General features: G+C 39.1%; 1 protein-coding gene across 1 annotated transcript in view; it reads right to left on the minus strand.

Moving 5' to 3' along the window:
- szt2 (SZT2 subunit of KICSTOR complex) overlaps positions 1–27,349 on the minus strand; it is a 106,680-nt gene that overhangs the window by 68,348 nt on the left and 10,983 nt on the right. Inside the window, exons 16-44 of the mRNA XM_062423812.1 lie at positions 25,887–26,123; positions 24,512–24,590; positions 24,189–24,277; positions 23,488–23,656; positions 23,282–23,399; positions 22,560–22,673; positions 22,235–22,438; positions 21,954–22,051; positions 21,026–21,164; positions 20,607–20,930; positions 19,840–20,047; positions 19,378–19,425; positions 15,752–15,879; positions 12,307–12,574; positions 11,116–11,287; positions 10,855–10,947; positions 10,369–10,447; positions 9,034–9,324; positions 8,680–8,815; positions 7,468–7,584; positions 7,292–7,361; positions 6,921–7,106; positions 5,961–6,194; positions 4,320–4,575; positions 2,677–2,751; positions 1,271–1,409; positions 894–1,029; positions 551–671; positions 268–420 (exon numbers count right to left, since the gene is read on the minus strand). Of these exons, the coding sequence (XP_062279796.1) occupies positions 268–420; positions 551–671; positions 894–1,029; positions 1,271–1,409; positions 2,677–2,751; positions 4,320–4,575; positions 5,961–6,194; positions 6,921–7,106; positions 7,292–7,361; positions 7,468–7,584; positions 8,680–8,815; positions 9,034–9,324; positions 10,369–10,447; positions 10,855–10,947; positions 11,116–11,287; positions 12,307–12,574; positions 15,752–15,879; positions 19,378–19,425; positions 19,840–20,047; positions 20,607–20,930; positions 21,026–21,164; positions 21,954–22,051; positions 22,235–22,438; positions 22,560–22,673; positions 23,282–23,399; positions 23,488–23,656; positions 24,189–24,277; positions 24,512–24,590; positions 25,887–26,123 (4,481 nt within the window). The remainder of the gene's footprint in view (positions 1–267; positions 421–550; positions 672–893; positions 1,030–1,270; positions 1,410–2,676; positions 2,752–4,319; positions 4,576–5,960; positions 6,195–6,920; positions 7,107–7,291; positions 7,362–7,467; positions 7,585–8,679; positions 8,816–9,033; positions 9,325–10,368; positions 10,448–10,854; positions 10,948–11,115; positions 11,288–12,306; positions 12,575–15,751; positions 15,880–19,377; positions 19,426–19,839; positions 20,048–20,606; positions 20,931–21,025; positions 21,165–21,953; positions 22,052–22,234; positions 22,439–22,559; positions 22,674–23,281; positions 23,400–23,487; positions 23,657–24,188; positions 24,278–24,511; positions 24,591–25,886; positions 26,124–27,349) is intronic.

Here is a 27,349-nt window from a genome sequence, read left to right on the forward strand (position 1 = left end):
AAATGATGTTTACATTCCATTTTTGTGTGTGTGCCATAGTGCTGTAACAATGGATGCAGTAATAACATCTCGTGTCTTCTCCTTTTAAAAATGTATCTATGTATTGAATTACTTCTTTTGAATAAACTAAAGATAAAAACAGGGTGAGAAATATGCAGAGTATTTGTAATTCTTTGTAAATCTCCCTTCTGTCATTGTGGGTGTCTGCTTGGATGTAAAACATGTTTTTTTTAAATATAAAACCAAGCTGTTAGGTTAGCCACTCACCTCTGGACACCCCCATGTTGGGTCCCATCTTGAGGCGTGGGTGAATGTGGATGATTGTGCTCCACACCACATCACAGGCAAAATGCCCTGGGATGAACTGCATGGTGGCTGCCAGGTAGTCTCTGGCCTGGTAGCTCTCCTCTGTGTTGTAATCTGTGTGGTCCAGAACAAATGAAAACAAAATGAAGAGGAGGCAAATATTCCATTCGACTAAATCTCTCTGCTGCTGAGTGTTTGTTTATAACTTGGGTGAAGTGTGGTGTGTATGTCTTTGGAGATTTACCATCGGAGGTGTTGAGCTTCTGCCTGTACAGAGACTCGTTCTTCCAGATGTCTTCCTCGCTCTCAGCCACCAGCAGAGAGTTACACACATGGCTGTCATGCAGGTCCTGCAGCAGCATACGCTACACAGTACACAAACACACACATACAATGAGCAGCCAGCATCGCCTAAGCATAAAGTATACGCAATAATGCTGATATATGGATGCATTTATACGATATCAAAGTCAAGTTTTCCCATTATTTCCTCATGTCTATTTTAATGTTCACCTCTTCCTTTATACAATGTTCTAACCTTTTGGTAATAAAGTGGTTTTTGGTTTGTTGAGAGCTGCAGAATTTACCTGATTGACAATTCTGCAGATTTCCCCGATCTTTCTGACAACCATCTGATGTAGTTGTATGTATTCAGGCAGCTCCTGCTCTTCCTCCTTCTGTTCCAACTCCTCAGCACTCACCTCTTTTCCTTCTGTGAAACTCCTGCAAAAAAAAAAAGTAATGCAAATTTTAAATGAACAAAATCCAATTTGTACATTTAAACATCAAGCTTTCGAGGACAGGTCCTAGGAACTCTGCTGAAATGGTGGAATTATAAATGAAGCTTCCTGCACACACTCAGCAAGGAAAAGATGTCTATCACAACTTTTTTTTTTTAAATGAATAATGACTGGTAATTTGTTATGACTAGAAAACTGGAAATCAATCCTGGAGCTTGTCTGACCTAGAATGGGAGTAGACCTTCACTCTGTCCTGGTGGATCTTAATAATCAACCAGAAGTCTGGCATCAGTGGGGACTGACACTCCTGCTCATCCATGGTGGGGCTTTCACATTCAGAGTCACTGCTGCCGCCATCATAACCTTTAAACACACAGAGGGAAGAATAACAAAAAACAGTGTCATAACATGAATAGAACCATGCTGATAATCATTGTGATCTTGGTAATAGACATAAAAGAACAGCAGTTTCTTATCTGCGGCCAGATGTATCGATGTTAGTAAAGCTTGTGATTATTAGAGTATCAAGCAATACAATCAGTGGTGTCTTGTGTGAACGATGTAATAATCATCAACCAAAAAAGAAGGACCAGCTGTAAAGTAGAGTGTGTAGTGCTGATCCTGAAGCACTCCAAACACAATCACATGCTATGAAGATGATACAGTTGTATATTCTACAGTCTGAGCTTTGTGTTTATCAGGATTGCAGTCACTTTTCCAATTCCAGCTGTTGCCTCTTACTGTTCATGGTCATTAATATAAACGATGGATTAACTGCACATTGCCCCATCTATATTCATGTCAGATTTGGATTGGACTAATACCATTTACAACATGTATGTTGAAATCATTAGATGTAATGAATCATCTAGATACCAGTTCACTAAATATATTTAAGAGAAAGCTAAAAATGTATCTCTTCACTTCAGCTTTTAACAAGTTCTTTTAATAGTTGTATTTTTACTTAATTATTATTATATTTTTAACTACTTTTACTATATACTATTTTTATTCATATATTCCATCTATTATTACATTAAGGTTTTTATTTTTTTTTAACATTGCATGTAATTTCTTTTTGTTGTAAGGCACTTTGAGCCTTACAACATTTATTGTATGAAAGCTGCTAAACAAATAAAGTTATTATTATTTTAATATACAATCCTGCAACTTGCTATACTGTCACAATGTTTTCAGTCTCATTTTGCCCCTTCCGCCTCTATCCCTCCCAGGTGGAAGTTGGTGAAATTGGAGTTGGAACCAGATGAAGTACTCAAGTTATCAAGTCGACAACAACTACACTTGTTACATTAAAATCTAGGGGAGAGTGCTTTTAAATTCGGCCCACAAGATGGAGCTGTTTATCCTGGTGAGATTGACTACATTGGAACCAGGAGTGTATATTTAGCATAGCGGAGTCTAGCAGAGAGCCTCTTCTGAGACACTTCAGAAATGCGTTGCAGTGTGTCCAGTTGGATCAAGCTGTTAAACTGTGAAAACTTCACACTTCAGAGCAGAATTTCTATCAATGTTAAAGTAAACTTGCATTGTTTAGGTAGCTTTCATACTGTAAGTCTGTATTATGTTTTAAATAAAAGGAAGAAACTTGTTACTTTAGTGCAGCACTTACCCTGCATGTCTGAGTCCAGGCTGCCTTGGCTGGAGACGACACTCTGTACTCGACTGGGCCTGAGCTTGCTACAGCCTGAAGAAAGACACATTGACATTTCAGTCAGAAGTTCCAGTCTCAGCATGATCACTGTCACAAATCAAAGCTTGAAAGATTGTAAAGCTCTGCAGGATCACACACACACACACACACACACACACACACACACACACACACACACACACACACACACACACACACACACACACACACACTTTCTTTTTGCCTGTCCTGAGAAAACTACACATCAGTGTTAAACATGGGCTGAGGAGAGAGCAGGAGGTGGAAATCTGTCAGTGCCATGACAAGTGCCACTCATCACGTTAGAGATGCATAATGCTAATTAACAATATCAATAGGAATGATACAGAATAGTACTTACTACAGGCAAGGTATCAGGGCTCCTACACTGTGGAGCCACTTGCCTGAAGAGATCCTGGATTTTTTACATTTTTTTGTTACTTCTAAAGACTTCATCTACATCTTTATAGGTTTATAATGGGAAACAAATGATGCATATTTAAAAATGAAACATAGAACCTTCCTCTTGTGTTCGGTCCCAACATACAAACAAGCTACATGTAATTCATTGTGCAGTAATATGTTTAATAATTACTATTAAACATATTATTTTTACTGCTGGATTTATTATTATTATATGATATTAATATTAATATTTATAAATGCTGTTATAATAATAGGAACTGTGGGGTCTTTTAAAGAGGTAAGAAGTGCTTTCCTGTATGGATTTGTTGTGGTGGAGGTGGGAGCATCACTAAAAGTAAAGTGACATTAAGCTCTCCATAAAAAGCCAGGAGTCAACATAATTCTCTGATATAAGCTGGCAGCCAAACACTCACCTCCTCTACTTTGGCTATGACAACTTCAATACTTCATCCTCTTTCTCTGGACCTTCTGCTTAAACGTGCTATTTTCTTAATTTAAAATGACCAGACAGAGAGTGTGGGATGATGACGAGACATAAGAAAATATCAAAGAGAGAAACTGACACATGCTGTGAGACTGCAAGGAACCCAAATGGAGAAAAAGTGGGAGAGATGGACATTAGCTGAAGGAAGGAAGCAACACTGTAGACTAAACAGGAAGTGACAAAGACAATAATATTGCCTTTCTAATTTATTATAACACAAATGAATGCATATGAATTACAATGAATATATATTATTTTATTTTTTATGATCATTTCAGTTTGTCAGAGGCCAAAATGACGTCTTTAAATAGTTTGGTTTGTTCAGCCGACAGTCCAAACCCCATAAATATTCAATCAGCAGTAACATATAGGCAGAAAAGCAGCAAATCCTCACAATTGAGAAGCTGCTCCCAGAGAGCTTTGACATTATGAATACTGAAACTACATTCATTTTGAGTCTAAGCCGGCGAAATGTCCAAAGACTGCAACTAATACAGAACGCTACTGCCAGGCTTTAACACGTTCTAAGAGAAGCAGCTACATTACAGCAAGCCTTTCAAAGTTCTTACAGCCTGTGTGTGTGTGTGTGTGTGTGTGTGTGTGTGTGTGTGTGTGTGTGTGTGTGTGTGTGTGTGTGTGTGTGTGTGTGTGTGTGTGTGTGTGTCAGACTCACTGTGACTGGCTGACTGCATGGACTCAGCCAGGCTGACGCTGGACGGGGTCTTGGGGGGTGAGCTGAGCTCTGTGCTGCGCTCTGTCTGGACCTGGGGAGTGCTGGGCTGTGTTGTTACTCCCACCATGCTGACTGAGCTCTGGGAGCCGCTGTCTTCTGCCTCAGGCCTCATGGCTCTGATTGGCTCGCTGAGCTCCGTGGGCGCGTCAGTGGGGGTGTCAGCGACAACACTGATGGACCTCTCCTCAGCCTGTAGCTAGACACAGTTTCAAATTTTACACAGGAACAGGTTTCAATTGGAAATTGCATCAACAAACTATTAAATAAACAAAATCACTGGACTGGACACACTGTTAATAATATATGATGCAGATTATGAATAAAAATGATCATTAGATTCTGGTTATAAAGAAAAAAAAAACTATGCAAAAAACAAACTTCATTCATTTAATCTGTTATTGTGTTCATGTGAGCACATTTCCTGTTGCGAAAGTTGATGATTTTGTTTTGCTATAACCAATCACCGCGTTCACCAAGTTCAATTTAGGACTTTTTAATACCAAATGGAGAGCAAGTTAATACCTGTTTCAGCATCACACTGTCAAAAGTATGATGGAATGATGGAAAAGCAGCAGGGATGAAATGGCCTACAGTTATTTAGATATCACATTTCTTCAGAAAATGGATGGATTAACCAAAAAAGTTAATATTAGTTTTTGATCAAATCAAAATCTGTCTATTATGAGAGGATGAGATTTCAAGCTGCTGTATTTAGCAGTAGTGACAGTGCTACAGGTCTGTTTATAGAGTTCATAGATTTAAAACCCACAACCACATATAAAAGAGAGTTATAACTAACATTACTGTCTACAGCAGGGAAGAGGAGATATTCAAGAGCACTGTGAATGACACTGATGCATGTTAATGCCTTCTAATGCTAAAACTAAATCCAATGTATTATTCATAAAGACCTGCATAAACCTTCAGGGGGAAAGACGGGTTACTGTTTAGGCCAGTGTAAGGCAAATTGTGGCCCTCCAATAAAAAAAATTAAAAGTGTGTTTAATTTTTTTTTTACCTGACTCAAGTAAATCCCAATAATATGACCTTGTAACATGTTAGAAACTCTATAACACATGTATACCCCATAATGTGGCCTTTCTGAATGGAACAGATTTGTGTCAGTAACACAACTTGAATTATCAGATCATTGTCTGTGTGTGGATATCAGCTCTACTCTCATGTATGTTCATCTTTATGTCATTTTTTTTGTCATACAAGCATTAACATAAGTCGCTGTTTAGCTCTCATTTATTGATGCGAATTATGACATCTGCCCTCAAGTACAACCCTAATACTCTTTTATAAATAAAAGTTATTCTTGAATGGAATTAAAAGAAGAAACAAATATAACATGTTATAAACATACTAAGCTGTTAAGTGCAGAAAAAAACTGGACCTGATTGCTGACCCCTGGTTTAGACCATCACCATTATCTAAGTGATAATGTGTCATCCTTTACTTGGATTGGCTTTACAGTGATCCATTCAAAGCACATGCCAAAGCTTGGGAAAAAAATAAAAACCTTCTGAATTAGATGACAGACCTTCCTGTCATTTATAGATAGATTAAATGTCTAACCTCTCCCTCTGCCTTTGTGGGCTGAGTCTCTGCTTCAGTCTCCAGCACAGCTTCCTCCACCTGTACTCCATCACTGCAAGGGTTGATGTGTCGTTGGGGGTCTGCGGCGGTGCTCTCTGACAGCCTCTTGGTAGCGTGGATCCTCTGAGGGTGCAGTCTGCTCAAAGACATGTAGTAGAAACCATCCTGTTCTCCGTTCAGCACGTAGCCGGAGAACGCCATCCTGCGGAACTCCTGGAGAATCAGACAGTATCCCAAAAGTATTAATACGACTACGTTTGCTTTAATACAGACGAGAACTAGAGAGAAACGTAAAGATAAGTAGCAAAGGTTATATGACAATACTTAAAACATCTACATTTGCTAGAAGACTATGAGATCAAGTTAAAAGATCCAAAAAATAAGTTGTTAAAGATCATTCAGTTACACAAGATGGACATAATTTGTCCTGTAAAAAACAATAACAATAATTTATTCATTATTTAAATGAAATAATACTGTCTGACCAATAAAGGACAGCTAAAAAACATATTGAGTGTACAAAATGTACAAAAATGTGATCTTAAGATGAAATATTGTATTTTGTAACTTCTGAGGATATGATGGATATAATGGTAATGTTTTAAAAGTGCTCTCTGTATTTGAGGCAAGTAAGTACTATGTGAGATTTTACACTAGGCAATAAAAACTGTATGAAAGTTTGAATGAGTATTGACAGTGAAATAGTAGTTTTGGTGTATCCATTAAAAGATCATCAAAAGAAACTTAGAATGATCACTGAACAAAAAACATAAAAAAACATCTTTGCTTCATTCCCAGTTTTAATGAGAACATTCCTGGAGTAATGTGTGTTTGTGTGTGTGTGTTTGTGTGTGTGTGTGTGTGTGTGTGTGTGTGTGTGTGTGTGTGTGTGTGTGTGTGTGTGTGTGTGTGTGTGTGTGTGTGTGTGTGTGTCCTCGCCTCTTTGAATTTTTCCAGAGACTGCTCGGGCCCGAAGACAAACTGCAGTGGGACATCTTCACAGTGACAGTGCGGCCGACCGCTGGAGCGCAAAACATGCTCTGCTACTTTGAGCAGTGTGGCCGAGCTGATGACCCGAGAGTGGCGCAGGGCAGAAACAATCTCATCCTCCAGCAGCCAGCGGATCTAAGACACACAAACACACACACACACACATAGAGAAATAGAACAAAACCAAGAAAAGCTCATCACTGTTGTGTGTGCCCAGCAGCTGTCACAACACGCGAGTCAGTTTCGCAGAGTAAATGTTTAAAGCTCACTAGCACCCTCTAGAGGCTGCAGTGTTTCATTGCAGATATGCATTGACTCACCTCGTCCATTGTGGCCAGAATTGCTAACTTGTGAGGAAGTGGTAGTTTGGACAAGGGTTCACCAGAAACCCTGATGGAAGACATCAAGTACCAGAACTTAATATGTTAACCAACAGAATTTGAGAAAATCAGATAATGTTCAACTTCATATTGTCCTGTAGAACAAACAAACTCACCCGTCCACACCACCTCCCCTCAGACTGTCCAACACTGCCATCATCTCCTCATCAGACCTGTAAGAGGAGGGCTGTCCTGGGGAACGATTCAGAGACACGCTGCTCTCTGATGTGTACCTATACACAGAGAGGAGAAGTGAGGTGATACTGTCATACTGTGATTTCTTTATTCAGACACATTATAGAGAGCGAACTGTTGTTGCTGTGCCACATGCAGTATCAACATAGCACATAATATATATTCACATCATTTCGCATGATTGTCATTTAAACAGAAAACTGCAAATCAATAAAGGAGACATATCATGCTTTGTGTGTTTTTTGTTATTTACATTGTTATGATGTTGGATACCTTCAACATGCTCAAAGTTACAAAATATAAGGTGAACATATGTAAAACTGCTGCCTGCAAGTTGTAATTCAGGGCTTTAATATGCTCTAAATGGTTTGTTTCTTATGTTTTTTTTTACCTAGCCAACTAGCTGATGTGCACACAACTTCCAGCTAACCAATCAGAACAGAGTGGGCACATCTGAAGGGGGGGCTTAAAGAGACAGGAACTAAAAAGGCCTGTTTCAGACAGAGGCTGAACTGGGGGGCTGCATAAAGGGCCAGTATATGAAAAAAATGATTTTAACTCTTTTTAAATCATGGAAAGATATTCCAGTAGAGCCCCAGAATATACATACCAGGAAATGTGCAGAATATCTCTGTAGCAGCCACTACCGTAATACGGCTAATCATTTTATAATTTGCCTGTTTTATAATGTAATAATGTTAATAAAGTAATACTGTGCCAATAACGTAATAACATTTCTGAACTAACAAGGTAATAACTTTTTTCCATTAGCATAATAAGTTATTGAGTTATTGGCTAGATTAAAAAAATCCTTTACAAATGTAATAACTGCAGCTGACGACGTATTAACCACCAAAACATAATAATTGGTTATTGGTTCAGAAATGTTATTTTGTTATTGCATTATCAGCTTTATTATATTAAAAAACACGCAAAATTATTACCTTATCAGCCGTTATTATTATGTTATCAGTTATCATTACGTTATTGGCTGCAAAAATGTCCCCTTTAAGAAAGTACTATGTAAATTAAGCAATAAGATTTTTTACAAGATCAACAAAGGTGTGATGTCTAACAAGTCCTCTTTACATGAAAATCAGCTAGGCTGTGTCTCTCTGCTCACTTTTACTCACCTGTTGTGATGGAAATCAGCCATGACTTCAATCTCCAGAGGTAATGTGAGGACAAAAATATCTAATGTAACTGAGAGCTCGTTCAGATCCACAGCCTGTAAGGTCTCAGCGTTCTCCAGGCAGGAAATAATCTCACCTGAAATTAAAATATTAAAATTAGAATGTCACAGTTTCGGGGGGAAAAGTGTCAAAGGAATACTAATTTCCATAGAGATAAGATGGGAACTGAAAAGTTGGGAATACAGCTATGTTTTATTATATTTAGCAGTTTCATTTGTCAAATTGTGCACAAAGGGCTATTAACAATTCTTCACTTGTAATATTTAGGTTCTTAACCACAAAGGCTGTACCCACCAAGGCAAGTAGGCAGTGTTTGTATGGGCATGGAGCCATGGCAGCTTTTCATATTGACAGAACAAGTGACATGAACAAAGAGGGGTGGCATGTCCAGCTGTGGACCTTCCTGCTCCAGCAGGGAGTCTCCGTCCAGGATGCTGAAAGAGTCCTGGTCCTGGTTGACAGTGTTGGAGTCTGACAGGGACTGATCTTCCCCTTCCCCCTGAGACCTGGTGCCTGGATGTTCCTCATACTCCACCACCAAATCAGTGTCGCTCTCCGTCATGATGCAGCACCCTGACACATGTTCTACATACAAAGAAATAAGCAGCTCCTTATCATATTACCAAATGAGTGGAAGTGTCTCTCAACTATGGGTCATCTGAGGAGTATTTCACAAATCAGGACAGGCCAGCTAACTTTAAAATAATCTAACCTGACTTGAAAAATTGATTTTTTTTTGGCCACTCATGGATACAAGCTTAACAAGCTGTAAACACATGTTAATACCTTATAACGTTGATGTAGTGAATACATCAGGCAACAGCTGCCTCTTTAAACATCCAGCATACATGGATTTAAAATTGAAATATTTTGATTATAGCAGCTTTAACCTGACTTACTTACCTAACCTAACCTAACTTAACTGGCTACTTAACCTTAACAAACCTAACCGGACTTACCTTAACTTTTTTTTAACATAACCTAACCTGAATTTAATTAACCTATCTTAGTTTAAATCTTAGTTCTTAGCTTGACTGAACTTAACTTAACCTGGCTTAATTTAACCTAACCTTACTTAATATTACCTGTAGATGAACTATCAAAACATTTAAGTTTATATTAGTCTGACTCAATTTAACTTAACCAGATATTTAACCTGAATAAAGCTAACCTAACTTACCTTAACTCGTAACTTAACCGAACTTAAGTTGACTTTAACTAACCTAATTTGAATAAACTTAACCTTTTAACCTAAATGAATCTAATTTACCATGACCATAACTGGCATTTTAACTGTGTTCCTAAACTACATAAACTTAACATGACCAAACCTACCTAACCTGGCTTTATTTGAACTGTTAACATAACTTGATGTTAAGTCGAATGAGTTATCTGAAATCTGCTCCACACTTCTCTTTCTCCAATGTTCGATGTAATTAATAAAATCACTGATATAAGACCGTATACTCAGTTAAGTTTGTGGCTGCTCCATGAACCAATTTGCTGAATAATTCGGACTTTGCATCAGCATTTCAACCAACTGAAATGCATGGTAATATGTACAATGTGGATGCACAATTTTGAAATGTTTAAAAATATATATATATATATATATTAATTTAAACTCACCGTCTTCAGTAGCTGGCTCAGCTTCTGACACCAGCTCCTCACTTTGTCTCCTCTCCATCTCACCATCCTCTGAGTCCTCCTTCAGAGAAAAACCACAGGACAAATATCTAATGAACACATGAGCATGGTTTCTCTTCAGTTGCTGTAGCCGACTGCTCTGATGGTTTTCCGTATGAGTAAACCCCCCTAACTACAACAAGACAACAGTCATTTATCTCTTTGCTTGCTCTTGATCATCACTCTGGGTTGTTTCTACCCTCCTATATTTTATCATTGCACATTTTTCCAGATGATTATTTGGTTGAAGAAATACAAACTCTAGCATGTTATTTCTTGCCAAATGACTTTATTTTTCCCCACACAGTGCTATTACTAGAAGATTCCCTTTTTCTGTATATCATTTCTGAGATACCGAAATATTTAAGTTAAGAATGAAAGTCAAAGTTGCCACAACAGTGGAAAATGAGAACAATTTTGTCAACTCACCTCTCTCTTGGATGACGGTGGGCAGTAGAAGAAGTAATGTGGATTGGAGGGCACAGTTTTGAAATACTGAGACACAATCTCCATGAATTTATCCTGTTGAATAAATGTCATGATCAGCTTCACCTTGTAAATATTGGCTCATGTACTTACTAATGAAGAGTATGGTTTAGAACCTGCTCTATGTGTAAAGTGCCTTGAGATGAAGAGCAAAGTTATATAACACAACACAACCATTTTTACTGTGAGACTCAGATACAATACCTGGATTATTTTGTGCACGTCAGGATATACTTCACACTTGGGCTGTGTTCTGAGCAGTGTCAGAGGGAACTCTGGGATCTTAGCAGTCTTGCACTCATCCAGGACCAGTGGGGATGTAGGAACAGAGGACTTCCCTCTAGATTCAGCTTCACTGGTATCTTCCATATCAATACTGTTGTCAGATATGTCACAACATACAGTAAATAAAGAAAAGTGAACATGAGAGGAAAGTGGCAGAAATGTATAAATGACTGCTGCCTGTAAAACTCATTCACTGTGATTATATTAGTGTATGGAAAGAAATCACACATCAGATGCAGTCATGGAATTTCTGCCTTTTAAAGTAGCATTAAGATGTTTTTTGGCCACATGGGGGCAGTAGAACAAGCTGTAAACCCAAAGACTGACATATTAACATATTATAATCATATAATTACAATCAACTCTAAATGGATACAGCTGACATGTTAACAAACAGTTGCCTATTTATACATCCAACAGAAACAGAGCAACATTATAATTCATTTGGAGTCTTGCTTGTGTTTACCTGATGAATGTTAGTCCAAATATGTTCTCTCCTGTTAACTGCTTTGGTCTCTACCACTCCTGAGAAAAATAACTGGTTCTTTAGCTGCTCACTTCTCCACTATGTCTTTGTCACTTTGATGCTGTGCAGGTAGTGTGCACTTGGGTTATCAGAGCTTTTTCACTAAAAATAGCTGCCTGCTTCAGTAGAAGTGAACCCAAACAGTCAAGTTTTGAGTTAGTGATAATTATCTGAGTGCGTCACTACAAGCAAAACACAGTTCACATCGTCACTGGGCAAGTTGTTAATATAAGTAAATATTAAACAGGAAATGTTTAATACGATCTGGTTCCACAATCTCTTATTATAAGAAACAAATAACTGCCAAATTATTGGTTTCAGTTTCTATCATTACATTTTCTGTGCTTTGATTGACATGACTATGAATGAAGATAAATCAGTTAAGTGTGTACATCCCCAGTCAATTGATTACCATGTGCTAAGATGCACATAAACAGGTACATAAGTTATAATGTACATAATGTATAATGTTTTCTCTACTGTTATTCTGTTAATATGCTGTCAATAACAGAGTATACTCACACTGTCACACACTATACTCTTTCATTCTCTTTAATCTGATCATAATGACTAGTTGGACCTACCTGGACGAGGAGGCCATGGCAGGCCTGTCATCAGGTAGGTCTTCCTCAGCCTCTCCGATGATGAAGGTGGCAAGGCTCCTTGAAGTTTTTGGATTGCCTCCCCATCCTGGAGGCTCGCCATGCTCTCTGAAGACCCTGATGTGTCCGCAGAGGGTCTGAAGGAACGAGGTGATGTCGATCTCCTGCAGGGATTCTTCACAGTAGTCCATGGCCATCAGGACATCTTGGGAGCTGATGTTGTAGGATTGCTGCAGGCTCCGGTACACACCTGAGGACCACAGGGACAATATCAATGACACAACTTACAAATGGAAGATAAGTCTAATGGAAGCATGTGCAGACAGAAAAGGATGGGGCCCAGGATGGAACCTTGGGGTACCACACAAGAAATGTTTACCCCTCCAAATAGATTACACATATAGCTTGTTCTTCAGTGCCATTGATCTCCATTGTTGGCCAAAAACAATTAAAAACACATCAGTGACCCATACTGTTGCACTGGGTGACATTAAGGGCGTACTCACACTAGGCAATCGTACCGTGCCCAAGCACGTTTGCCCCCTAAATTATTTTGGCTAGTGTGAGTGCAAGTGTACTGTGCTTGAGTACGGTACACTTCCCTGGTACGGTACGCTTGGAAGAGGTGTGCTTAGGCACGGTACACTTGGTCACGCATGCGCAAAAGGGATTAATATTTTTCCTGAAAATAAGACATTTTAAATCCCGGGAAAAGAAGCCAATTTTCCAGGAATCCCGGGAAATCGACGATTTTTAAAAGGCAACACTAGCTGAGCCCTGGTCATTTCACAAGCAACACTCAATGCAACGTGGAGACATTATGCATATGGGTTCCCAATCCAACCATTTTTTGTGTATTATTGTATCATTATTAGGGCAAAAGAACTCAATTTATGTCCATGGACATTATAATGAAAAGGCTAAAGGCTTAATATTAGTTTGCATCCAGCGTGCTGCGTGGACTTCATTACATCTGCTGCACGGCTGCTACCACAATTATGAAATGGTAAGTTTATTGTCTGTGACCCCCATAAAAGTAATATTTTACAAATCTGCATTATATAAACTAACGAAATTCGTTAAAGTCATTTGGCGATTTCTAAGTCATTAAACTAAGTCTTACTTTTACTGGAGTAAAGAGTGGAATCAAGACGTCTGCTTTTACTAGAGTCTTTTTTACACAAGTATTTAGTATTGCATACTACACAGGCATGACTCAGAAGAACAAGCTTGCACTTTTTAATCATAGTGCGTTGTGTTAATTGATCGGCTGTGTTGTGTTTTACCGGCACACAGCACGCCAACACACACCTGTGCTGCTGTGCATGTTTTATGAGAGTAAACTGTCTATATGTTTTTGCGCAATGTGTAGGAGGCAACCGTGCTTGAGTACAGTACGGTTGGGATAATGTGATCGCAGGCCAGCGGGGGACAGGGGAGGGGGGACATCCGTGCCTCAGCACGGTACGGAACAACTGGCCTTAGTGTGAGTGCGCCCTAACACACGTAATGTAGTTATTTTGGCTCAATCCAAACACACTGTCCTGCTGCCAAAAATACTCACTAGAGCACCAAATGTGGATTCATCTGACACTGAACATAGTCCCCAAACAAAGCACTAGTTCCTCTTATTGGAACAACAATAAACTACAGTGACCAGCTGTTTCAGGAAATGACTGAGCCTTTTAAAGAACTGATACCAGTTATATATATATATATATATATAAAACATAAATCTACATCATCTGAGGCAGAACCTGCTCAGAAAAAATTAGCGGAGCCCGAAAAACTAATGAACACAGCGCCATGTGATGTCAACATTAACAACGTTAATCCTCAGACAGGTAACTGTGACGTTACTATAGTAACAAGTTTCAGGCTAACCGGCTCCGAGTATATGAACGGCTCCAACTAAACAGGTGATATTAACGGCGCCATGTGTAAAATGCTGCGGTGCTGCGTGTTTTATCAGCTGATGTTACAAAACATCAATATTAAGTCACTCAGATGTTTCTCATTTAGCAGTCCTGAAGAGAGAGAGTGAGGCAGATTCAACAGAAACGTGATGCTACTGAAGCTGAATATCACTACTTAACTGTATAATACTATATAACTTGTAATTACTATGAAATAAAGTTAAGAGAATAAGTTAACTATATAAGAGACTCAATGGTTTAACCTGTGCAATCTAATTTAATCCAATACAGCAGCTCTGCTATAAATTCTACATTTATGAAGCTTATACATTTTTTGACAAGAAGGTGAAAATTCTGCTTTATGTTTATTATTGAGTGATTGAGGTGTATTAGGATGCATTATATTGAAAGGTGTTCCTAATATTTTGTCCACTCCATTAACATATATGAAGAGGGCAAAATATTAAGAACACCATTCAATGTAATGCACCCAAGTACACCACCACCACTTAGTACAACCTCAGTAATAAACAAAGTAGAATTATCATTTTTTTGACAATTTCACAAAAACTGAAAATGTATCAGAGAAAGCAGAATTTATAGCAGAGCTGTTGTATTGGATTGAATTATATTGCACATGTGTTCCTAATGAAATTGCAGGTGACTGTAGTTCAGAGAATAAAACTACTAAAGTGAAAACTAAATAACTAATTACTATATAATATAGTTCAGAGAATATCTTAAATTGAAGGAAAGTGACAAAATACAATCTGTGGTAAGAATAGGACAAGGTACGGCCTATATATAGGAGGGATTATAGACGTAATGTTTTATTGTCAAGGTTAGTTGCGTTTACTGTTTACACGTGGCTGTCTTATAGCCTACTTTTGACAAGACCCCCGGTCAACTCCCCACCACCTTAACTAACACATTTTCTGCGGGAAACCCTGGATACTATAGATTTGTGAGGCATTTTCAAAGATTTACTTCTCCAGTAGGAACCAACAGACTTGGAGCAGAAAGCTACAGACAGAGTAGGGATTGTCAGTGTTGGTTCTTTCAAGGGATTTGTTGACAACAAGACAAATGTAGCCATGCAAGCCTTATGTCCGAAGTAAAGTTAAAGTTGTAGAGAATGCACAATTTTAAATGTGCCATCATAGTAAGAGCTCTATTTGGAAATAGATAAGTTGACATATTAAACATTTCAATTTGTGAATATTCCTCTCAGTCTACTTTCAATTTGCTTTCCGTCTTATGCTAGACATAACTGTACAAACAGCATATCCTCAGAGAGTTTAAGCATCATCTCTTCAGGAACCTATTCATAAGGTTTAATAAGGTACTAGAGTATATATTGAACTGGGAGATGTGCACTGTTCCAGTACAAAATAATAGAGACAAATAAAGAGTTTGGACACTTTTTCTTTTGAAATTTGCTGCATAATTCCTGAGTAGGTCTAACATCTTCTGAGTGCATGTTTGTGGAGGGAAGTGAGGAGGGAGGTCACCTTTGACATAGCTCTGGTGGTAATGCTCCTGCAGCAGGCTGCAGTAGTTGGCCAGATCCTTGTGTTTGTGAGGCTGAGCCAGGAGGTCGGTCCAAGGGGAAGGACTGCTGCGGTCCTGAGAAAGCGACCTGGTAGAGGACAACCACACAGCTAACACACAGAGATAAAAACAACAAACATACACTCTGTTTCCAAGCCTAATGAAGGACCTGCAGGACCCCCACGGAAGTTCATTTCATGTTTTCGATTAGACATGTTCATACACAAACTCTTACAATGCCAGTTAAAAATGCAGACAATTCCAATCAATGTAATTTTGCATAAGCACTTAGACAGCTTTAGCCCAGATCTCCTCTATAGTAAGCAAAGTCAAAGAAGCCAACAAGCCTGTGAGGGACAGCTGAATGTCAACATCATGCGTTTGAAGAGTCAGATTCAATATCATAGATTTGTCAGGACGAAGGCGAGGCGGAGACATGAATCAGGTGAAAAAGATTGTGATCACTGACAGGATGTGCTTTTCCAGCAAAGTGGATTTTGTCCAGGTTTTACTGTAAAGTGTCAAGAATTTACTCAAGACAAACTGCTGCAGCATACACAATCACCTGCAAAGCTGCAGCAAGCGCAGTTATACTGAGTGTAGGATAATAAACAGCAGCAGCAACGCTCGTCTGGTCTAAATGTTTAATGCTACACCACCGAACACACATTTTTAACTTTTGGACCTCTTTAACAACCACTGGAACACGTGTACAGACACATGGAGTCTGGAGTGTACCGCTGACACATGTATTGCTTTAGTGTTACATTTATCAGTTCATTGTAATTAAAATATTGAACAAATTTGAATTTAATTTGCATTACTTGACTGCATACAAATCACTTTAGAATAGTAGATTATTAATTATTTGTAATTTCAAACTGTAAAGGTCTATAATATTTCTGGTGGCAAACTCCAAGCTCTGTACATATCAGCTACCATCATTAAGTGTCAATGAACTACAGATGTGGCCGAGAATATCGGTACCTCTCCACCTTTTTCTTTAAAAAAAAAATCATTTTTCTGGATTAAGTTGAAATTGACAGACATATATGGTGTCTTCATGTTGAATATAACTGAAACTTTCCTTATGGTTTACAACTTAACATATTATGTAATACAATAAAACAGATGAAAATAGCATGACCAAAAATATTGGTACCCTCAACTTAATATTTTGGAGGCAAAAACTGCAGTCAAGCTCTTTCTGTAACTGTGAATAAGGTTTCTACAGGTCTCCACTGGTAGTTTGGTCCACTATTCTTGAACAAACTGCTCCAGTTCTCTCAGGTTTGATGGGCCATCTCCCAACTGCAAGTTTCAGCTCTTTCCACATTTGTTGCTCATAGCAGGCCACTTCAGCATGGTCCAATGTTTTCTTCTCATCCACTCTTTTTTTTTTTTTTTTTTTTTTTAAAGATTTTTTTTCAGGCATAGACACCTTTATTTGATAGTTGCCAGACAGGAAACATGGGAGAGAGAGGGGGGTGTGACATGCAGTAAAGGTCCGCCGGCCGGGATTCGAACCGGGGTCCACTGCGTACGTGGCATGCGCTCTAACCACTCAACCACCTGCGCGCCCCCACTCTTGCTTTTTTGATGTATTTTGGGGGTCATTATCCTACTGGAAGACCCATGATCTCCAACTAAGACATAGCTTTCTGACACCAGACTGTCTGTATGGGCCAAAATGCCTTGATAGTCTTGTGATTTCATTATGCCCTGAACAGATTCAAGGCTCCCAATGCCTGAGGAAACAAAGCAGCCCCCAAAGCATCGCTGGGCCTCCTCCATGTTTCATAATAATAATCATAATATTTTCTTTGAAGGCTTCATTTCTTCTTCTGTAAATATAGGGTTGGTGTGATTAACCAAAAAGCTCTAATTTTGTTTCATCTGTCCAAAGCGCATCCTCCCAGAAGGAATGTGGCTTGTCAACATGCATTTTGGCCAATCTGGCTTTTCTGTGTCTTCCTCTTAGAAGGGGGTCGTCCTGGGTCTTCTACCATGGAGCCCATGTTCATTCAGACATTGATGGATGGTGCAACTTGAAACTATAGTTCCTTTAACTTGAAGATCAGAATGGATCTGTAATGAAGCTTTTCTTGGTTCTTTCTCAACTATTCAAATAGTCTTTCTATTCAATCAGGCCAATTTTCCTCTTGTGACCACATCCAGACATGTTGGCTACACTTCCACGAGCCTTAAACTTCTTAATAATATTGGCAGCAGTGGCAACAGGAACATCAAGCTCTCTGGAGATGTTCTTGTAACCATTATGCTGACCATGCTAACCCTAACCCATAAATTAAAAAACAATAGTCTGCTTAAAGCTTTTAAAGAATACCAATACATTTGTCCAGGCTATTTTATAATGTCTTTGTAGAAGAAGCATGAGTTCAGTTATTTTCACATTAGTTATTTTCATTTCAACACTGTTTAGGGCGAATGGTGCATTACTTTAATAAAACACAAGGCTACCAATAATTTCGGCCACGTCTGTATCTGCCATGAACTGACAAAAGACGGATCTGCAAGAAAGCATAATGTTAAAAAATATGTGCGGAGAAGAAAGGTCCCCCCTGTGCTGATGTTTCACCAGAAAATGTGACACTGCTGCAGGTGTAATAAGAGTATCAACAACAGATCACATTGTGATATGATGCTGAAACAATAATCTGCCCCATAGCTTAAAAAATATATCATATTAATGGTCTTTAACTTCTATGGTTTCATATTTATATGCACACAGTCCACCTGGTACATCTGTTGAGAGTCTGGACACTGATATTTTATTAGAATGTTACCAGATCTCCCTCTATACATCTGAGTGCACTACTTAGTACTTTCAAACTAAAAGGCTCAAACGTAAGTAGTAATAATAGTAATAATTCTCTGTGGGTTTAATCACTATGAATGACTACTTTCACATCAGTCACACTTTTGATCTATTGTTAATATTTAAAAAAAAAATATATATATATATAGCAGCTTTAACTAACATTAAACATTGAAGGTAATCCGTGCTTTACCTCAAGACAAAATAAATGCACAAACTTTAAAAATTGTAAGTTCTGCTGTCTGGTGTGAGATTCCAGGATAGAAACCCTCTTCCTGCTGATGAGAACTCTGCAAAAACGTGTGACATTGTCAGATAAGAGATGCTTTTGACCCACGCTAAAAGCCAGCATTCCATACACACTGCACAAGGTGAGCGAGCAGCAAGGCACTCCAAATGGGATATTTTTAGTATTAATGAACATATAGGCTCTCCCTAATTTGAGCCTGCAGTACTCTAAAAGGTGTGAAGAGGGACCTGTGTGTTTTATGTTCAGTGTGTGGCAGCACTGCACCTGCTGTGTGTATGAAGCGACACAAGCCTGAGGAGGAAGGGCAGACGGGCCTGGGAAGGGAAAGATGGCTTTGTGGAGCCTACAAGTATTAGAAAAAGCGACACTTTCCCATTCTACGGAAGACAAAGCGCATCCTAAGTTCTCAGAGGCGTCCGATAAAAGCTGAGCAGCACCTCCGCAGAGGGGGGCGGGGTGGGGGGTAGGAGAGCAGAGACAGAATCAAGCAGTGCTACCTGAACTTCATCTGCTGAAACATCTCCCAGGATTCAGCATCTTGAGGTCTATTCTCAACCGTGAAGACAACCAGAGACACACATGTTAACAACTGCACTGCAACTTACTGCTGATCAAATTCAAGGGTCAGTCACGTCATACAGTAGAGTGGAAATGATGCTGGAAGGAAAATTCAGGTTTATTTAAAATGGTATAATCTTTGTATTGTACTATTAGTATTTGTGTGTGTAATTTCCATTCAGCAAAATGTGGAACACAGCAGCATCGCTACAATAAATCTAACAGGGTAAGAGACAATCAGATGATCTAAACCACTTTAGGTCATAGAGTAGGGCTCTGCCCTACTTGTGGAAAAACCTCAGTGATCCAAATCTAAAATGTCATCATCCTGACAGATCTTTTCACATGGGTACCCAGTTATATTTCTGTCGCCTCTGTCTTTCATGTAGGTGTGTCAATACCTGAAGAAGATGTCCCTGGGTTGGTGGCTGGAGCTGGGGTGTACCAGTTGCTCCTTCAGGTGCTCCAGGGAGCAGTTGTAGACGTAGACTGGACACTTAAACTGGCTGCTTTCACTGGTGCTCTGCTGGGAGACCTGCCTGCTGAAGCTGATGTGGAAATCGGCCTTGTGTGGTTCAGAGAACTGGACTCCCTCTTTCTCACCCAGGTCTAGAAAAGGTTATCAACATCAGAGAAAAGACAGACCATTTATTGAGACAAGTACACTTACTGGAAATGTCTACTGCCAAAATGACTGAAAGCGTCCTCGTTTTGTTTGACTGTGTTTAACTGATATCACTATCTTAGGCTTATTATTATACTAGCAGCAACAGTGCAGAGCAGTGTGTGTGTGTGTGTGTGTGTGTGTGTGTGTGTGTGTGTGTGTGTGTGTGTGTGTGTGTGTGTGTGTGTGTGTGTGTGTGTGTGTGTGTGTGTGTGTGTGGTAACAAAACCATTAGTTGTATTGTTGGATATGCCTCAGCAACAACAAGCAACTGCATCATTGTATCTGATTCCTTTCATGTGGTAATTATCCTAAGTGTACATTTATTATGTCAAATATTTCATAAATCTCTACTACCCACTTGGACTAAAATAATAAGTAATACAGTATGTCATTTTAATAATTAATTAGTGTTGAGCCACTTTAGCCAATTAATGAATTCATGTTTGACTTGGTATTGACTGGACTGGACCAGTATGGTTTTGACAACAATCCTGGACTGACCTGAGCCTGGCGTCCCGGTTTCTGTCTCAGACACCCTGCTATCCCAGCTGTCCTGGTCTGGAGTCAGGGAGTCAGCAGGCCCAGTCTGACCCTCAGACCTCGGTGAGAGCAAAGGGGACCTGGCAGTGAAGTGTCCACTGCTAGAGCTCCTTCGCATCTTATTAGCCAGACTGTGGCCTGACTCAGACCTCTCCAGTCCACTGGTGGAGCCGGACAGGGAGTCAGCTTGTGACTTGTTGCTGGGAGTCAGAGTATCATCCTCCTGTGTGCTGATGTTACTTTGAGGCTCTGCTTCTAACCCTGAGGCCATCAACATCATAACATCTGCAAAACAAACACAATCCAGTTTAGGCCAACCTTTTAAAATGTGGTTTATAATCCAAGAACCACATTCCAAAAAGGGTGTAGAAGAGATGTACCTGTAAAGGTAGCAGGAAGGAAGGTGAGGAGGATCTGCTGGGAACTGATGTATCTGGCATAACATCTCCACTGTGGCATAGAGCAGCTCCTCTCCCCCAGCAAAGGCTCTTCATCCACAAGGTCTGCATTACTGAAACTCTGCCAAAGACAGACAGGAAGCAGACATGCACATTCATTACTACAACACAGTAAGGTGAGGTGAGGTGAGGTGAGGTGAGGTGAGGTAAGGTGAGGTGAGGTAAGGTAAGGTAAGGTAAGGTATCTTTATTGATCCCTCTAAGAAGAAATTCAAAAACTGACACAACAGTAGCCAAGTAATAAATATAAAAAATATATAATAAAAATAAAATTAAAATAAAATACTATATACAATAAACAATCTCTGTGTAATAAAATAACATTGATTTGATTTGATTGACAGTGAGATAAAGAAACTGCATTTACTGAAACCATGAAAAGTGTTTTAGATGGCAAAGTAATGAGTTTTTTTTTTAACTTTAATAAAAAAAAACGTTGGTGGTTTAAGCTTACAGTGTTGAAAACATTGAGTTGAATAAACTGTGGGAAGTCACCACCTCAAAACTGCACAATGTGTGTACAGCAAGGCTCCATTCTGAGCCCCCTTGCTCTTATGTTTATATAAGATCTACCAAAAAGCTTCACGTGTATGCAGATGACACAATCATTTATATACCAGCAGAAACTTGTCATCAGCCTGCAGAGCTGTTAACTTTTCAATTACTGAGGGACCCTGTGTGGGTTAAGAAGAACTGCTTCACACTGAATTACACAAACACACTTTCATTAATGAGAACACTGTTTGGAATAGTTATACTGTAATAGATACTAATCAGATAATAAAAGAATTAGATGGTGATGGCACTGTAGGTCAAGTTGGGTTGAAGTGTGTGTTGTGGATGGGATTACCTGTAAAGTGCTGGTGGATCCCATCACCTCTTTACTGCTGCCAGTGGTGTGGAATGATGTCATAGTGTCCTGTCTGTCTGGAGGCTTCACACACTCTTCTGACAAAACACAACAAGCAGAGATAATGTTAGATTAGAGGAGACATTGATTTATACGGTCTGCATCTCACAAAATGAGACACCAAAAGGGTTGATGTCATCCATTAAAAGCCTCGTCGGTCTGTTCCGGTGGAATTCAACTAAGGATACCAAGGGAGAGGACATGCAGAGACATGTATGTACCTTTAATAACAGGTAAGGAGAAAGGAGCGACGTGGCCCTCCCGATCTCGCTCTAAGATGTGGTGCATGAACGCGATGTGGTCGCTATCAGCCAATGGGATCTCTCTGTCATTGAGCTCGTGCTCAAGGTTGCTGTGGAAGAGGCTGAGCAGCAGCTCATTGGGCAGACAGGGGGAGCTGTGGATCTGTTCCTCATTCTCCATCGCTGCAACAAATGTTTTTTATTGTAAATTGCAACAGAAATTCTGTTTATTTAAGACAGATGTAAAGTACAGTGTTCTTATTATTACAACAAGTAGTTGTGCTGGGCATTATGAGTACAGTACCTGTATTGAATGTGAGGAAGAAGAGTTCAACCTGCTGGCATTTTGGGAGAAGCTGGATGAGATCAAACTGGAAGGGAACCATATGAATACTGTCCTCAGAAGACAGGGCTTCTCCTGAACCCACAGAGAAAAACACATCCATCAATTACAACTGACACAAATTTCATGTTACACACAAGCAGTCAGGAACAGGTTAAAATGTACATTACTGCAAAATTCTCAAAAAATAAAAAAGGTAACGATAAAAAAAAAATAAAAGTCAGTAATCAAATAATAGCCAGCAGGAGTAAATGAAGGTAGAGAAAAAAAACACTGATGAGAAGTGGAATGGCCAATGCTACAATGTCTCATACAGTTAATTGTACAGCATTCTGCTTCTCGTTTCTATCTTTAACATAAATACTGTTTTCATTCACTAATTATTATTACATTTTTACAGGCATAATGCCCAATATTCAACATCACTATAAATGCGCCAACGTTAGCCAAAAGGGTCATTTTCCACTGTTGTCCAAAGATTTTTCACATTAAAAGTCAACAAGAAAAGAGAGTGACTTTGTCAGCTGAGCCACTAGAAGATTTAATGTGAAACATCTGTGCAGGAAGTATTGAGTTGACCACAAAATGGAAATGAGTGGAAGTTTGAGAATAAGGAAGAGAAACTCAGGGCAACACGGTAGTGAGTATGGATTTATTTTGGATGTATAAAATGGTTTTATTACCTCTGACATCTTTGAGTCCAGCTGGCAGAGCACAGACCTGGTCCTTATTCTGACACAGCTGGCTCAGATACTCAAAGGTCATCATAGTGGACATACAGGTCAAATCTCTGGGGAAGATCTACAAGAGCACAGAAGGAAAGGACAGATATAAAAACTGTGCTACTATGTGTCAAGAAGTAGCTAACGTAACAACTGGTAATACACACAGCTTGAGGGATCTCCTGGTACTTGAGGCCCTGGAAGTGGCGGTGCTGGTCCATGCAGTTCATCACAGTGCCGCTTTGTGGTTCCACCCAGCACTCCGTCACAAGGTTGAGCTCTGTGTCCATGTCCACAGCCTCCACCTCTGTGTCGTTGTCATCATCGGTGGAGAAGCTGGAGTACCATTAAAAGACAAAAGACAACCAGGATGACACGTGTGTTATTACAGCCTGCACTAAATACCCTGTAGAAACCTGTAATTCACAACACCAGGGTAATGCAGACTTATACACTGACTATAGCTATTCACACTGACTGTCTCCAGTGAATGCTGACACATTGGATCAGAGTATTTTGCTTCAGTTACCATTGAGACAATGAAATATGCAACCCATGGAGTCCAGTTTGAGTAACAGAACATGAGTTTGGGGCTTATCAGACACTAAAACACTACACAGAACTTTATAATATTATAAAGAGGGATTTTACAACTCTGGAAAGATACATATTGGAAATAAAAGACATCTGCAATATGTACTCTATATATGTATTTCACTGGTCAACATCACCTAGCAGCAAAATATGAACCAGGTGAAATGTTTTGGCTTCTGATTTTTTTTCACTGGCTGTGTATTTTTCACACCGTATTAATGTGTGTCTTTAAAGTCAGGTGTTCCTCTATGCAGATGATTCCTGGCAGTCTCACCTGTCTTTAGTGGAGGTGGAGTGAGGAGGGAACAGGATGTACTGAACGATGCAAGAGTGACTCTCTCTGTCTGTGTCGGCCGAGATGCCCTGCAGACACAAAGACAATTCAGCAGAAACTATTTAGGACAACAAGTCATACCACACACACACACACACACTCACACACACACAATAACAGACACACTAACAGACACACAGACACAGACATTACTGATGATAAAACTTATCAGATGCTGCATATAGAAAACATAAACCATTCATTTAAATGTATGTTTCCTGTTAAATTACATTCACATGATACATTTCCCTGCTGTTGTTCACCTTCATGGGCAGCTCTATCACCATGTTGACGATGCCCTCTCCACTGGCGGCAAAGTGAAATCCCTCTGATATGCGGATCCTACACAGACATCGAGACACAGTTTCAGGCAACCAATTAACATTCCATAAAGCTGCTTATCTCACATGAAGCCAGCTGTTATGTCTTAAAGCATTATGAGTTGTGGCAGACAGCAGTGAAAACAGCTATTCTTCTGAAATCTTATTTTCTACAAGCGTTTTGCTCAGAATGTCAGTGTTACACTGTTATCTAAGCATGTTGCATTGCATCATTGATAGTATAGGATACATTAAAACACACAGTGCTTATAATGTATGCATTGTGACACTGGTTCATTCAAACATACACAGGCTCAATTTTAGGTATTCACCTACTCAAATAATACACTATAATACAGTAATTACTGTCGATTCTGATTCAAATACAGGCCAGGTAAAAAAAACCCTGAGTGGGGTCAGAATTCCTTGTACAATACACTTCCATAGTACTGATGCCAACAGTACAACAACATGGTTATATAGTGCTCGCCACTTTTTTTTCCACTAATTATTCCCAATAACTTCAATCAATGAAGATCAACACTTCCTGCAGATGTTTTACACTGAAAGTCTTACAGGAAATGAGGGATCATGCCATTTCAAAGATTTTGGATTAAGGTTTTTTTATTCCAGCCATGTAGATACATGAAAGAGAATGAAATACCATACTCAGGTCCTGGTGATCATAGTACAAAAAAATAAAATATATATATGTTTTTTTTTTAAATATATAGATATATACAAAAGATAAAGCGATAAAGTGAGCAGAGCAGTGTACTATCAAAACATCTCACAGACCAAGAGACATTACAGCATGAGGGATATAATAACTAACTGCTTGAAGGCTTTTAATGTGAAAAAATCTGTAGGAAGTTGTAAATGATTGGTGAATGTAGGCTAAGCAGTCCTTGTGTTAAAAACAGAGATTGTGTTGTAACTGATGGAATGTGTGCTGTGGAGGAAGTGCTGAGTTTGCATTAACAACTAATTAAACAGTTGTTTATAAAATATGACGACATTTAGCTATAAAACAAGGAAAATTAAGATGTAATGCAAGTCAGTCTCCAAATAAAGGCCCTGACGACTATTTAAACATGAAAAGTATTGTTAAATTAAAATGATTATATAAGTTATCATAAAAATCATATATCAAAAATGAGAACATCACCATATACGTATTATTTTCAGAAATCAGTTATTCATTAGAATGAATGAATCCAATATTTATCCAGAGCAAAAATAGTTATTCTAATGATTTGTGCAGATGAATAGTTTTTTTTAATGAATAACATGTGCATGAGATAAAGTGTGAACTCACTCAGACAGCATGGACAGGATGTGAGCCACAGCCTGCATAGCCACAGCCGGGCCTTGGCTGCTCTGCACGGCCCACACCCAGCGCTGGTGCAGGAAGTAACGGGACAGGGAGGCCAGGGTGGATGAGGCAGTGCGATTGGCTGCCATGCTGAGGGGCACCGTGCTGTTGGAAGGCTGCGGAAAGTTCTCCATGTTGAAGATGAAGGGAGTCCTGAAGTCCAGCGGCAGCTTCTCATACCTGCAGTGTGTTTCATTCACATTGTTTTAGTACACAAAGGATACAGCTCTCCTTTCATACCACTGCTGGACTCATCAAGCTGTCTTCATTTGGTTCTAGAACTGAAAGATTTCCCATGATCTTTAAATGATTACTTCCTGGGATTATACCCACATTACCCATAAATACAATTTGATTTTAATCCAAAGAACTGCAGAAAACTAATCATATAATATCCTATTATTCATTTGTTTTTCTTCCATACTCATTCATTTATGTGGTGGTAAAACAATACTTCATTTTAAAAGTACATTAGATCTTGAGGTAGAAGAACAGTGTCTGATTTGAAAGGTCATTAAAAAAAGCCATTCAGTGACATGTGAACAATATCATTAGTTAGGCTTCATTTAACTCATTACAGACTCTGCCTTCATCACATTCAAAGCTATACATGAATGGATATTTTAGTCTCAATTTGTGACACAAAAAAAAAAGGGAAAACCCTATTTCTATGAAAACTTTTGGCACTCATTTTAATGTTAATTATGGACTAATGTTGATGCTCAAATGTGGCAGATGTAACATTATGTAACCATACTGATAGACATGTCATAAAGGTTATGATACACATGTGACAAAGTAATAGTCAAACAGCAGGACTCCCTTTACTTAGCAACATTATGTAACTTTGATTAGCACCCAGCAGCTAACTTGCCTAAACCATAAAGCTGTAGTGAGCCATTCTGGTCCACAGATACTCTTAGTGTTACTGAAATACTAATATTAGTGACGCTGCTGCAGCAGCTCTGTTGTTGTTCCAGTATGAGTGTAAATGCTTCCAACATTCCTCTGTCTCTCTTACTGTGATCATATAATCTCACACTATATCACAGCTGGAAAGCAACACCCAGTTGTGGAGTGGGGTGTGAAGAGCAGCAGCTCATTTGCATAAACCACTGAAACAGAAGAGTATAGTGGCATGATGGAATACATCATCTCAGTGGTATTCTTAGCAAAAAAGTTTTAAAAAAACTTCAGAGACCTACATTAACTAGTTGAATAGGAGTATAATATGTCATCTTTAATGAGGTTTGGAGCAGGTGTCTTTGTTTCGGTACATAGTCTCCAATAAACAGGCGTACACGCACACGCACACACACACACACACACACACACAAGCTACAAATGTGTAGTTCTTGCAGGTATTTTTCCTGCTCAACAGGAGCAGATTTTAGAGAGAAAACCCA

The sequence above is a fragment of the Scomber scombrus genome, chromosome 8, assembly GCF_963691925.1.
Source record: "Scomber scombrus chromosome 8, fScoSco1.1, whole genome shotgun sequence".
Lineage (NCBI taxonomy): Eukaryota > Metazoa > Chordata > Actinopteri > Scombriformes > Scombridae > Scomber > Scomber scombrus.